General features: G+C 38.6%; 1 protein-coding gene across 7 annotated transcripts in view; it reads right to left on the bottom strand.

Annotated features, from left to right (window-relative positions):
* PEX5L (peroxisomal biogenesis factor 5 like) overlaps positions 1-14,567 on the bottom strand; it is a 249,398-nt gene that overhangs the window by 68,423 nt on the left and 166,408 nt on the right. For all 7 annotated transcript variants that reach the window (XM_037988531.2, XM_037988534.2, XM_007972010.3 and 4 more), the window contains one exon: positions 771-866. In XM_037988531.2, the coding sequence (XP_037844459.1) occupies positions 771-866 (96 nt within the window). The remainder of the gene's footprint in view (positions 1-770; positions 867-14,567) is intronic.

Below are 14,567 nucleotides of genomic sequence, written 5' to 3'. Positions count from 1 at the left end.
TGTGATGCACTTTTTGAGTCTACCCAGGAAGGAAATGCATTAATAAAACAGCAAAAGCTGCTTTCTTTTTATTTATGTTTTTAAATTTTTTTATTTTTATTTTTATTTTTTACTTCTCTTTCTTCTTTTCTCCCTCCTTTCCTCCCTCTTCCCTTTTCTCTCTTTTTCTCTTTCTTATTAGAAGCCTAAATACAGAAATCAGTGTTCCAATCAGGTATTCACTTGAATTATCAACAATGTTTTGGACATTCTTAATAATAAAATTGGCTCAAGTCAAGATGGGCTATTCATTAGCTAGAATATTCCAGCCATGCCCTTTTCTCGCCTACTTAGGAACATATATATCACACAGGCAGCAAGATCTTATGTTTCAGATGTTGTGCTAGATGCTAGCGAGATAGAAATACAAGGCATGAACCTTGGCCTCACCGAGACCTAGCAAATCCATAGCATTGGTTCACCATAGAACCTGGACTAGACTCAAAGTTCTTTCTGACCCAGGACTCATGACAGTCATTGCTAATCTATTGCTGAATTGGTGTAAGAGGTAATACATATTTGTCATCCCTGGTGGGAAATCAAATATTCTCTAGCACATTGATTATACCAGATTCTGTACCAAATGATTGTTTCATTCTGACAATCATAATCATGGCTATTTCATGTCTATAATATAAGACCCATTTCATTCCTATCTTGCTGAAGTTTGATTTTTCAAATGCCACTTTCAGGAGCATGAAACAGAAAAAACTAATTTTAAGAAAAGTTACCTCCACTGCTGCTTTTGCCCTTTCAAACTCTTCTTCTAAGGAGTGGTTTCTAGAAAGTAATGCACTTCCCCAGCGATGTTCTTTGGTCAGTCGAGCCTGAAATCAATCATACACATAGTGTTATAATATTAGAATCACATGATATTATAGAAATGTACAGGTACTTTTCCTTTTCCCATTTCACTTCTCTAGAGTTCAAGAATCATTTGTGATTGATGACATTTTTGGAGTACTGTGCTAGTATGATGTTGCCTAAACTGAGATGCTGTCAAAATGTGCGTGAGCATGCACATGTGATTCTTTCAACAGTAGGTCTCAGCCCTGGACATACTAAAACCACTCCTCAGGCCTCATCTCCCAAAGATCTTATTTTAATTGGTCTTGATTCCAGGCCTTGATATTTTAGTTAACCTCTCCAAGTGATTCTGATACACAGCTAGGATGGGCAATCTCCATTAGAAGTCTAGCTTTCAGCTTGTGAGGAAGATCAGCCTCCAGTTAAAAATATAAAAGCTGCAGAAATTAAAGTGTGGCTTCTAGGCCTTTCTCCTTATATACACAGCAGACCCTCATGCAGAATTCTCTTCCTTTTGCTTTCCCTCTGTTGGCACTGTCTTATGTCTCATTTCTCAGGATATTGCTCTCTATTAAATAATAATGAATCACTTAAATAAAATCATATCTGATAAGGCCAACTGCTTTGCCACAATTAATATGCAATGTAGTATATACACATCTTAACTTAGCTAAATGCAAATATTTTCAGAAGACCTTTCCCCAGGAGTCCACTGTAATTAAAAAAATTAATTTTTAATTTCACAAAAAATGAACACTTATTTTGAAAAAAATCAATCATGGAAAATAAGAGGTGGACCACTAGACCTTTTTCTCTGTAGTTACATAAACATTTATACACATAATGTGTATGGTAATATGTACAGTAATGTGTTTCAAAAACATATGAAACATAAAAGGCATGCCATTCTTCAATTTTTTCACTCAACAATTTACCTTGGAGAGTTTCCTTTTTTGTTTTTGCTTTTTTTTGGTCTATCTCTCTGCTCTACCAGTGGATCCATAAGGACAAGAATCTTGTTTGGTATCTTTTGTACTACCCATGCCCAGCACAGGGCCTGACAAGGGATGAGTGCCCACATATGCCTAAGGGCTGCAGGATGAGGCATGCTCTGAGACACAGCTAGGCCTTGGGGAGTAGGAGGAGAGGGGGTTGACATGAATTTCCCCGGTCCCTTTTATTATAGAGTGCAGGTGGGATAGGGAGGGTGACTTCTTGGTATGTGTTTAGATTGCTCTGTAGTAGTGATGCTCAACCCTGGCTTTCCACAGTAATTACTTGAACAGGCCTGGGCCCCAGCCCAACCGATTAAATAAGAAACTGGGGGTGGGGCTTGGATGTTTGAAAAGCTTCTCTGGTAATTCTGAAAAGCAGTCATGGTTTGAAAACGACTGTTCTACAGCAAAACTTTCCTCTTCACACAGCACTTGCCCTCCATATAGCTCAGCTGCTCTTCATTCGTTTCTCTACTATTGTTGGTCCTGAAGGGGACCCCCTCTTCTATCGTGACACGATAGTACTACCAGACACCATTCTAAGTAATTTAGGTATTACAATTTATTTTGATCTTTTGACAACTTCATGAGGTAGGTATTATCAACTCCATTTTCAAGATGATGATGTTGAGATACAGAGAGCTTAATTCGCTTGCCCAAAGTTATACAGCTAGTAAGTGGCAAGGCTGGTATTTCAAGGCCATGCTCATAACCACTCTTCTACACTGCTTCTCCCGGGAGGCTGTGCTCACCCAGCCATGCTAAGACAGAAAACACACAGAAAAGCTGCCCCTGGGGGGCCATTGCATGGGTGAGGAGTCAACAAGGAAGCCCTAAGAATACTGTGGATTGCAAGCAATAATGAAGTAATTATGACCGTAAACAACAGTGTTAGTCTGTGTTTTGCTTTAATAAATGTGGAACATTTATTTATTAAAACATTAATTTGCTTTTCCTCCTCTTTGCTGGGAATACTTCTGTATCCTCAGTGTCTCCTAGCCGGTAGTGGGTGCTCCATAAGTAGTCAATAAATAATTGTTGAAAATACCCTGTCAGTGAATAGATGAGTGAATGAATTAAAGATATTTTCTCTCCTTAGCCCCAGGAGGTGTTCTCAATCAATGTTTTCTGTTCAATCCAGGAGGCTAAGGGGGAAGTTACAGGAGACTGAGAGGGGTCTTGTTTTTTGTCCTGGATCTGGAGTGGCAGAGGTCTGTGCTAGCAAGGTCCTATTGCCTGGGCTTTAGAAGTGGGGAATGGCAGCTAAATGCCCGAGGGGGCTGCCTAGGAAAATGCAAGGCCCACAGGCAGCACAAGGGTGAGGCGTCTACAGGGGTGCCTGTGGGCAGAAGAGGGAAGGGTGGTGGGGTATCTCTGGGCTTGCAGGAGCATCAGCGCCTCACTGTTGGGTGGGCCAGGCTCATGGGCCACCATGAACAAGTAGCCTCCCTTCTCTAGGCTCCATGAAAGCTACTACCTCCTCCTAACCCAGACACTGACACAGGGAGGGTGACGTGAAACATAAAAGTGAAGCCAACTATCATATCATCCTGGCAAGTGGGGTCTTAGAGCCAGATTTAATATCAGTAAATAAAAATAATAAGACATTTCTTGTACTCCAGGGTTGTGGCAGCCAATTTATACTCATTGCAAAAACAAAAGAACTCGTGATAGAAAAATGTATGCCCAACTTTGAAAGAAGCAAACTGAGATTGTATGATTTCTTGATATCATATAAGAGAATTTTCTAAGTCTTCTCGATCCTTGTATTAGTTTCTTATGACTGGTGTAACAAATACAAACTACCACAAACTCGTTGCCTTGAAAAGACAGAAATTTATTCTCTCAAAGTTCTAGAGACTAGAATTCCAAAATCAAGGCATTAGCTAGGCCAGGCTCCCTCTGAAGGATCTGGGGGAGAATCTGCACTATGCCTCTCCCAATTCCTAGTAGCTTCAGGCATTCTTTGGCTTATGACTGCGTCACTCCATGTTGCCTCCTCTTGTCTCTCAAAACTCCGTCTGCCTTACTCTTATAAGGTACATGTGGTTGCATTTAGGGCCCACCCAAATAGTTCAGGAAAGCCTCCTTCTCCCAAAACCTGTAATTTAATCATGTATTTTGCTATATCTGGCCGCCATTCAGCCAACTACAACCCTGATCTGACACTTTTGGGCTACAATATATCTGATGAACAAATATAAACAAATATAAAGGGGAAGATAGTTCACAATCTTTTAGGATTTAGTCATTAGGATGTGTAACCTAGTAGAGATGTTAACTCCAATGGTGATATCTTATTGTCTTGTAGAAAGTTAGCCAATCTTGTACCTAACTAAGGAAACTCATTTTGGCATTTATTTCCCAACTGGCTATATAAAGCTCTGTTCCTCATTGTTTTGCTTTTGGAACCAACTCTACTGTCTTCCTGTTGGTTCCTTAATTAATAAAATAAACAAAAATTTCAAGTGTAGACACATGGTAAGAAATAAACTTTCTGAGAAACTGAAGAAAATGCAAATAAATGAAAAAATATCCTGTGATCATGAATTGAAAGAATTAATATTGTTAAATTTCCCAAACACTCCCTAAAGCAATCTATAGATTCAGCCCAATTCTTATCAAAATTCCCATGATGTTTTCCACATAAAGAAAAAAAATCATAAAATTCGTATAGACTCACAAGAGACCTTGAATAGCCAAAGCAATCTTGAGCAAAAAGAACAAAATTGGAGGGCTCATACTATCTGCCTTCAAAATATGTTACGAAGCTATAGTGATCAAAATGGCATGATAACAGCATAAAAACAGGCATATAAACCAATGGAACAGAATAGCGAGCCTAGAAATAAACTCATGTATTTATGGTTAATTATTTTTCTGCAAAGGTGCCAAGAATACGCAATGGAGAAAGAATAGTGTCTTCAATAAATAGTTCTTGGAAAACTGGATATCTACATGCAAAACAATGAAATTAGACCCTTTTCTCACGTTATATACAAAAATCAACTCAAAATGGATTAAAGACTTAAATATAAGACCTGAAACTATGAAACTACCAGAAGAAAGCATTGGGGAAATGCTACAGGACACTGGTCTGGGCAAAGAATTTTTAAAATATGACACTAAAAACATAGGCAACAAAAGCAAAATAGGCAAGTGGGATTACATCAAACTCAAAAACTTCCACACAGCAAAGGAAACAATCAAGACGATAAAGAGACAACCCTCAGAATAGAAGAAAATATTTGCTAACTATACATCTGATGAGGGGTTAACATCTAAAATATATAAGGAACTTAACTCAACAGCAAGAAAACAACTTGATTTAAAAATGGAAAAAGGACCTGAATGGACATTTCTCAAAAGAAGATATACAAATGGCCAATAGATATATGAAAAAAATGTTCAACGTTACTAATCATAGGGAAACGCAAATTAAAACCACAGTGAGATATCACCTCACACCTGTTAGTATGTCTGTTATCAAAAAGATGAAAGATAAGTGTTGGAGAGGATGTGGAGAGAAAAGAACCCTTGTAAACCATTGGTGGAAATACAAATTAGTACAACCATTATGAAAAACAGGAAGAGGGTCCTCAATAAACTACAAGAAGAGCTACCACATGATCCAGCAATTCCACTACTGGGTGTATGTCTGATACAGTTTGGCTGTGTCCCCACCCAAATCTCATCTCGAATTCCCATGTGTTATGGAAGGGACCTGGTGGGAGGTAATTGAATCACGGGGGAAGGTCTTTCCCGTGCTGCTCTCATGATAGTGAATAAGTCTCATGGGATCTGATGGTATTATAAGGGGGAGTTTCCCTGCACAAGCACTTTCTTTGCCTGCTGCCATCCATGTAAGACATGACTTGCTCCTCTTTGCCTTTCACCACGATTGTGAGGCCTCTCCAGCCACGTGGAACTCTAAGTCCATTAAACTTTTCTTTTGTAAATTACCCAGTCTCGGGTATGTCTTTATCAGCAGTGGGAAAATGGACTAATACAATATCCAAAGGAAATTAAATCAGTATGTCTAAGCAGTATTTTAATTCCTGTGTTCATTGCAGCATTATTCACAATAGCCAAGATACAGATAATCAGTCTGTCTATCGATGGAAGGAAGAGTAAGGAAAATGTGATATATACAGATGATGGAATGCTATTCAGCCTTATACAAGAAAGAAAAACTCATTTGTGACAACGTGAATGAACCTAGAGGACAGTATGTTAAATGAAATATGCCAAGCACAGAAAGACAAGTACCATGTGATCTCACTTACACGTGGAATCAAAAAAACTTGAACTCATAGAAGCAGAGTAGAATGGTGGTTACCAGGGGCTGGAGGTGAAGGTTGAGGGGTTTGGGAGATGTTGGCCAAAGGATATAAAATTTCAGTTAGATAGGAGGAAAAAGTTCAAGAGATCTATGGCACATTATGGTAACTATCTTTAATAACAGTGTATGATATTTTTGAAACTCGGTAAGAGAGTAGATTTTAAGTATTCTCACCATAAAAAAAGTACATGAGCGAATGCATATGTTAATTAGCTCAACTGAGCCATTTTACAAAGTATATATATTTCAAAACATCATGTTTTATGTGATAAATATAAAAATTATAATTTGTCAGTAAAAAATGAATTAATAAAAAAGAAAAAATCTTTGTGCATTTGTATAATGCCATGAATGACCAATGAATGGCAGCAGAAGAAAGTGAAAGCACTAATATTTTTGTCCCAAGGCAAGTCCTTTTCTTAGCAGGCACTTCTCACCAGTAAGATACAACCTGACTTTCCTGTGAAGCCTGACCTAACAGGACTCCATTACCATCCCTGGCTTCCTTCCTTCAACAGTGTTTCATGCACCAGCTGCACCGCACATCACAGGATGCAAAGGGCACTGGAAGAAGAGAAAAATCTCTCCGAATTCTAGGCTTACAGTTCATCTTCTCTTTACTACTTAAAACAACAAGTGCAAACAGAATCTTACTGTGTAAATGAAATTTTATTTTCATAGTACAATTACTGTTTAGGGAAGTGTTATTTTCCATATTTTTAGGAAGGCCTTAGATTATCATTAAGACGAGTGTTATCTATGTCACATTTTGAAACCATTTCTTTTGCCCAAGGAAGTATAAGATAAATGCCATCAAAGATCAGTAGACACTGAAGGTACACAGAGGCAGTTTTCAAACTGTGATTAGTATGCTGCTAAGATCCTGAAACTTTTCTGCCACTTAGCAGTGTGCTCAGACATACTGGTTCAGGATTGAGAATGAAATACAGATTATAACATACGGTAAAGATCAGCCTTCCTTTCAATGCAAACTTTTTAAAAAATTTAATCATAGGCAAAAGCTGTGGGAAGATATATATATACACACACACATATATATATATATATATACATACACACACATATATAAAAGTAATGCATATAAACTGGTTATATTGCTTAGCACTTACATAAAGGTATGGTAAACAAAACAACTACACATTACACTCATAAATTTGAGTTGCAGTTGTTTTGACAGCACAGTGATTTCCAAACCTTTGTGGGCATCAGAATCACTGGAAGGCCTTGTTAAAATGCAGATTGCTAGGCCCCACTCCGAGGGACTCTGATTCAGTAGGTGTGAGGTAAGGCCCAGAATCTGCATGTCTAACAAGTTCTCAGGTGATACTGACAGTGCTAGGCTAGGGAACTACACAGAAAACCTCTGATCTAGATATTGGCATTATGTGTATATAGTTCACAAATGTACTCTAATGTAGGCATTTCTTTTCTCCTTTACATGATTTTGAAAAATACTCCGCAGCTCTAGTAAGCTCCTGGAAACACCTTGGGTTTACAAATGGCATTTTAATTGATTTAACCTAATTGGATTGTAGGATATTACACTCTCCAAAGAAGACGGCTGATTGTTCTGAATGATAAGCACTAGGTAAAGAAAGAGAAGAAAGAATTTTTAAAAAAATTTAAAGGAATGCTGTGTTTTATTTTCTTTATTCAAAATTATGATTGTGATCAAAATTATAATTTGAAAATTACTATATTTGTGGCTGTGGTTGTTCTAGCAAAACTCTGTTGGCTAACCACAATGACCATTGTTAATAGCTTCTCATACAATTGCCTTTATATTATTGCTGGAGGAGAAAAAGGAATCTGTTTAACTGTAGAAAAGAAAAATATAACAACTAGCAGACCTTGAGTGACAGAATAACATGGTCATTAAAAGCATACGCTGGAGTCAGACTGCCTGAGGCCAAATCCTGCTTTCCCATTTACTACTACCTGGTGACCTTGGACAAGTTACTTAAACTATTTTCATCTGTGAAGTGTACGTTCGCATGTTGAGTCCCTATAAGGACGGATTACAACAATTCATGTAAATACACCTTACATAGGACATTAAACGTGCTCAATACAACTTTGCTTTCATTATTCTCTTTCTGGTTAGTGCCTATCAGGTGTGACTTTTAGAGTACTTTCGTTTAATGGTTGGCAGAGACTAGTTGGAGTCTTATACTAGAATAGATCATTTAAACACTTCCCTTGTTGAAATACTCAGGATTTTTTTTTTCCTTAAACAGTCAACAAACATTTGTCATTGAAAGTACACGCGGCCGGGCGCGGTGGTTCACACCTGTAATCCCAGCACTTTGGGAGGCCGAGGGGGACAAATTGCCTGAGCTCAGGAGTTTGAAACCAGCCTGGGCAACATGGCAAAACCCTGTCTCTACTAAAAATACAAAAAAATCAGCCAGGCGTGGTGGCTGGCGCCCGTAATCCTAGCTACTCAGGAGGCTGACGCAGGAGAATTGCTTGAACACGGGAGGCAGATGTTGCAGTGAGTCGAGATCGAGCCACTGCCCTCCAGCCTGGGCGACAGAGCAAGACTCTGTCTCAAAAAAAAAAAAAAAAAAGAAAAGAAAAGAAAAGAAAATACACACAAAAAACTGTCCCTTGTATGTAAAGGAGCCAATTCCTACAGCGTTTACAAGGCATGGCAGCCTATAGTCCTCATCTCCCTTTAACTACAAAATTCTATGTTGCAGAACATTGAGGCAAATAAGTGACGATTTGTGAACAGTCTATTATTGGGCAAAACTAAAAACTATTATTGAAACTAGTTTTAAAAATGATCCAGAATAAAATTTTGGGTATTTTTTTCCTGCCATTTAATTAACTTCAGCTGCTACTTCCACATTGTTAAATTTGATTAGTTGTTTTCCTTTTTTGCTAGGATCCCTTATCTTTCCACTTCCACAAATATTTGAGAATGTACTGTGTACAGATTTCCCACTGTGCTGGAAGTGGTCTTTCAGATTTCCTTCCTACCTGTCTGCCTTCTTTCTTTCTTTCTTTCTTACTTTCATCTTTGTTTCATTCCCTCCTCGTTAATCACCCACTGTGTGTGGCCTAGAGAGAAAAAGCCATGTTGAAGTGGCTCCTGTGCTATATTCCAGCAAGCAAAATTATTAACATTGACAGTGTATCTAATTGTTTTTGTTAGACACAAAGATCTCAGCTTTAGTCTAACTCATCTTTCCAACTTTTTCCTTGCCTTGCGGAGAGTAGACATTCAAGCACATTTGTTGAAGTGAAATGGAATGAAACGGGAGCCATCAATACTTCTAAAAGTAAGGACTTGAGAATCATTTTGGGAGAGGAAGGCACAAAATTGTGTATGGCCTGAAATCAGATGACAATCCTAATTTGTTTTACAAAGATTCTGGAATAAAGTGATACACATTCTTTAAAATTACTTAACTCATATCAACCTTGTAAAAGTAAGGAATAATCAGAGTTTGCAGTGAGAAGGGAAATTGTGAATTATCTCTGGTGGGTAAGCAGGATGTGGCTGATAGGAGGTGGTCTGTAGTTAAAAACAAAGACTTTATTTATTTATTTATTTATTTATTTATTTATTTATTTATTTTCAGAGATGAGGTTTCACCATGTTGCCCAGGCTGGTCTTGAACTCCTGAGCTCAAGGATCTGCCTGCCTCGGCCTCCCAAAGTGCCAAGATTATGGGCATGATTCACCGTGCCCAGCCCAATAACAAAGGCTTTAGGAACTAATGGATTGATTTGAATCCTGGATCCTCTCCTCTTTAGCTGTGTCACCTGGGGAAAATTTCGCTCTCTAAGATGTATTTTTCTTCTGTGAAATGAGGATTATATTACTCCCAAAGTTATTGTAAGAATTCCAAATAATATATAAAAATATAATCTCGTATTACACATAAGAAGTAGGTATGTGATAAATAACAGCTACTAATGTACATTTCCTTTTACATTACTCCTTTAGAAATTTAGAAAACATACCTGCACTTAAGGTTTAAATTGCTCTGGTTTGGGATTGAAGGAAATCAAAATGTTTTACTCCAAAATATATTTCTTTGACATAATCTGAAGTGGCCCTGCAAAGCTGTCTTTTGTTGGGGAAATTCGCGTCTGTAGATCTGTGGAGAATCTGTATTAATGCAACCAGCACTTCCTTTGCCCAGATCTAGGAAAGATTAACTGAGAGTGACACCTTTAAAGGACTGAAAGGAAACATTTACCAGCTATCCTCTCTGAGACTCCTACCTGCCAGAGGTTTCATCTATATAATAAGGCCCCCTTTGTTAGCCAAGCCTCTTCCTTTCTCCCTCCCATAACCTGTCCTGCAACCAAAACCTGTTTTTGGCCATGCTATGAGCCACTATTCTCTCTGCAACCTCAAGATGGTATATAAGCTTCTGTACCTCAATGGGGGGTTGAGTCTTCATTTTGAGGGCTCCTGTGTATACACATTAAGAATATTTGTATGCCTTTTCTCCTGTTAATCAATCTGCCTCATGTCAGTGATTTTTCAGCGAACCTTTAGGGGACCAAGGGCTTTGGTCCCCTCAGGGTATTGCCAAAATTTAAATTGTTCTGGTTTGGAATTAAGACTATATGAATGGAAGCATTTACTGTGCCAAAGTCAGCAAAATCAGTGAGTTACAAAATTGTAACTTGGCACTTGAAGAGCTGGCTGCTGCACAGCCCAGTAAAATCTAACTGAGGTCTGTAAGAGCCTGTCTTGGAGTTACCCTTCCAAGTGTCCAAATCCAAAAAGGCCTCCAGCAGAAGCTGAATTATTTTTCTTTTGCCTCACTAATCACTATCTTAACCTATTTGTGGAGAAAGGTAATTTTATATTACATTCTGTGTTCTTCTTAATTCTTCAAGTGTTTTCTAATTTTTCGGGATATATGAATTTTAAAAACAATTAACTCCAGGGAATATTAGTTACACAGTTTGGGTAAGTGGCAGGAAACTTTATTCTTAAAAATACAGAGATTATATAATGTATTATAATCTCCAGTCACCCTGATTAGTGTATTTTTGGGGCTCCGAGAAATGGTACCCTAAAACATGGTACTTGGACATGCCAGGTACTTTGAGCTAAAGAGGCAGCCTCAGAACCAAAGTGTCTCTGACCTTCTCCCATTCCCCTGTGCCTTGCCCCTCTGCCTCCCCTAAAGCACAGGTAGGGACTTTCTCTGAAGTTTCCAGAAGAAATGCAATCTCATCGGAGAAGATTAACTCCCAGGAAGGAACACTAGAGTTGACACCGCACCAACTCCGTTAAAGATCCTGAAACTTTTCTGCAATTTAGCAGTGTGCCCAGACTTGCTGGTTTAAGATTGAGAATGAAATATGGATTATAACACATGGTAAAGATCAGCCTTCCCAATATGGCTTTTGTTATATATAGACATCTATATAAATCAACTTCTTACATAGTTTAAGTTCAGCCTAAAGATTTCTCTGTACATAGTGAGCTATAACCTAAATGGAAATGTAAACAGACTGTGTAACCTACTGTTGTGCAAATCATGGAGTTTTGGCTCATCGAAGGGCACTCTGATGAACCTTACCCCAGGCTGAAACTGCCCCCACAGGGTTGACAAGAATTGCATGCCAGATTCTGGACAGAAATATGGTGACAATTAAGCATTAATAAGGCTGCACTTTGTCTCATTTCCTTGTGGCTAAAAGTCACATAGCAGTAGATACAGACCATTTATATCCTCATTGTTCCTACAGACAGGATCTCTGACATTCAGATCACAGGGCTTTTGTTTAAGGATCATTAAGATATTCTTCAGACCCTGAATTCCAGCAACCAGTTTGAAGACCCCCACAGAGGAATGGGATCAGCATGAGAACACAGCTTCTTCATCTCTCTGTCCAATAGCTTCGCCCTGCACTCTTCAACCAGTTAATGATCTCCACACTTCTGCCCACTCCAAGACCCTTAAAACCCCTAGCCCCAAACTCCTCGGGGAGATGGATTTGAGGTTTCCTCCCATCTCCTTGTTTTGTGACACTATGATCAAACCTCTTTCTCTGTTGCAACTTGGTGTCTTGGCTAACTGACTTGCATTGGGTGATGAACCTATTACAGTTACAAGGCTATTGTCTGTTCTTCAGGCCCCTTCATTTCCCCTAAAAATCATTTACTCTTCCTCTAAAAGTACCATCATTCCCTACTTCTCTCTCCTCTATGAAGAGGATATTTAGGCTCCAAGCATCCGGCCCTTCTCTGAGTTTCATACTTTGTGTGACTCTCTGCATGCTTCCACATCAATCTGTTGGCATGCCTTTTCTCCTGTTAATCAGTTTGTTTTGTAGACTCAAATTATCAAAACTTCCAGAGGTGGAAAGAAAATTCCTTTTATCCCTATAGCATTCAAAACACTATTTGAAAGAGGCTAGACTATGTTTTTCCTTTTCCTCGTCTTATAAAGAAAATTTGAAAACATTAGTTATTCACATTGTGAGCTTCCATTTTCTTTGTGATTCTGAAATACAACTTTTAAAGGAATTTTGTAAATAGGTCTTCACCTGTCGGGTTACTGCCTTAGATAATTTATGTTGGCTTGAAAGAGAAGAAAACATCTCCTTGATTTTCCTGGGAACCATCTGAGTGATACTTTTTTTTTTTTTTTTGGCTGAGTCTCGCTCTGTCACCCAGGCTGGAATGCAGTGGTACAATCTTGGCTCACTGCAACCTCTGCCTCTCGGGTTCAAGCAATTTTCATGCCTCAGCCTCCTGAGTAGCTGGGACTATAGGCATGTGCCACCAGGCCTGGCTAATTTTTGTATTTTTAGTAGAGATGGGGTTTCATCATGTGACCCAGGCTGGTTTTGAACTCCTGACCTCAAGTAATCCACCCACCTTGGCCTCCCAAAATGCTGGGATTACACACGTGAGCCACCACACCTGGCCCCATCTGAGTTATACTTTTAAGGTGAATTTTTATACCACCTTCATGATTTTATCTGTATAAATAGTTCATATATTAAAAGACAATATATTGTTATGCTTCTAACAGTATATTGTTAAATCAACTTCTTACATATTTTAAGTTCAACCTAAAGAGTTCTCTGTACACAGTGAACCATAACCTAAATGGAGGTGTAAACAAACTGTAACCTACTCCTGTGCCAGTCACACAGTTTTGGCTGATCAAAGGGGGGCAATTGTTCAAACCGTGTTCAAATAAGGCAAATGCCAAGCTGCAACCAGTACAGCTGTTTCTGTTCCTCATTTTAGTTTTCTGGACATCACTTTCCTTTTACCTTCTGTAAATCTTCCTTCCTGTAGCTTCACTGGAGTCTTTCTGAGCCTACTCTGGCTCAGGAGGCTGCTTGATTCGTGAATTGTTCTTTGCTTAGTTACTCTGTTAAATTTAATTTGCCTAAGGTTTTTCTTTTCTTTCTTTTTTTGAGACAGGGTCTTCCTCTGTCTCCCAGGCTGGAGTGCAGTGGCTCAGTCTGAGCTCACTGTAGCCTCTGCTTCCCAGGCATGGTCATCCTCCTACCTCAGCCTCTTGAGGAGCTGGGGCTCCAGGCTTGTGCTATCATGCCTGGCTAATTTTTGTGTTTTTTATAGAGACAGGGTTTTGCTATGTATTCCAGGCTGATCTCAAACTCCTGGGTTCAAGTGATCTACCTGCCTTGGCCTACCAAAGTGCTGGGATTACAGGTGTGAGTCACTGTGCACAGTGAGATTTTTCTTTTAACATATTTTTGTTTTTATTGCAAGTAGATTGATCAGGTTATTCTCTTGCTGTCTGAGTGACTTGGTGTTTCAGATCTATTAAGTCCCAAATTCATGAAATCTTCCTAATTTAACCATAGGCTGAAATTAAAGCTAGGAGATTATGAATTTCTTTAGTCTAGGCAAATATGCATAAGTAAACATGCAATGTTTTTAAAAAAACAAATAAAGAGTAAGTTATTTACAAATAATTGATAACTCTCTAAAAGGATTCATTAAGATTTGTCCAGATAGAAAACTCTCATATGCATTTTAAACTACGTTTTGGAGACAATATCGTCTTGAGAAAATTTCCTAAAGTACTTTGTCTTTGTTTAAAGTAAGGTGTACTGATGGGTAAGAGGAAGGACAATTTGGTGGGATGAAATCAGACAACGAGCAGGAGAATAGCAGTCATTGGAATAATAAGATAAATGTATCCTGGGTCTCTATGGCAACCAGGGACACCAGCTGATTTTCCACCTCAGCTCCTTGTAGAACAGCCTACCTGTGCCAAGTCTCACCGGCTTTAGAAACAAACGTTTTATTGCTACATTAAATTGTTCCAAGAATTCCAGTTTATGAAACAGTACCGATCACTTTAGCTGAGCCTATATCTCTACTGTACTTATCAAGA

Source organism: Chlorocebus sabaeus, chromosome 15 (assembly GCF_047675955.1).
Source record: "Chlorocebus sabaeus isolate Y175 chromosome 15, mChlSab1.0.hap1, whole genome shotgun sequence".
NCBI lineage: Eukaryota > Metazoa > Chordata > Mammalia > Primates > Cercopithecidae > Chlorocebus > Chlorocebus sabaeus.
The sequence above is the reverse complement of the archived record's forward strand: the minus strand, read 5'-3'. Positions and strand labels throughout refer to the sequence as shown.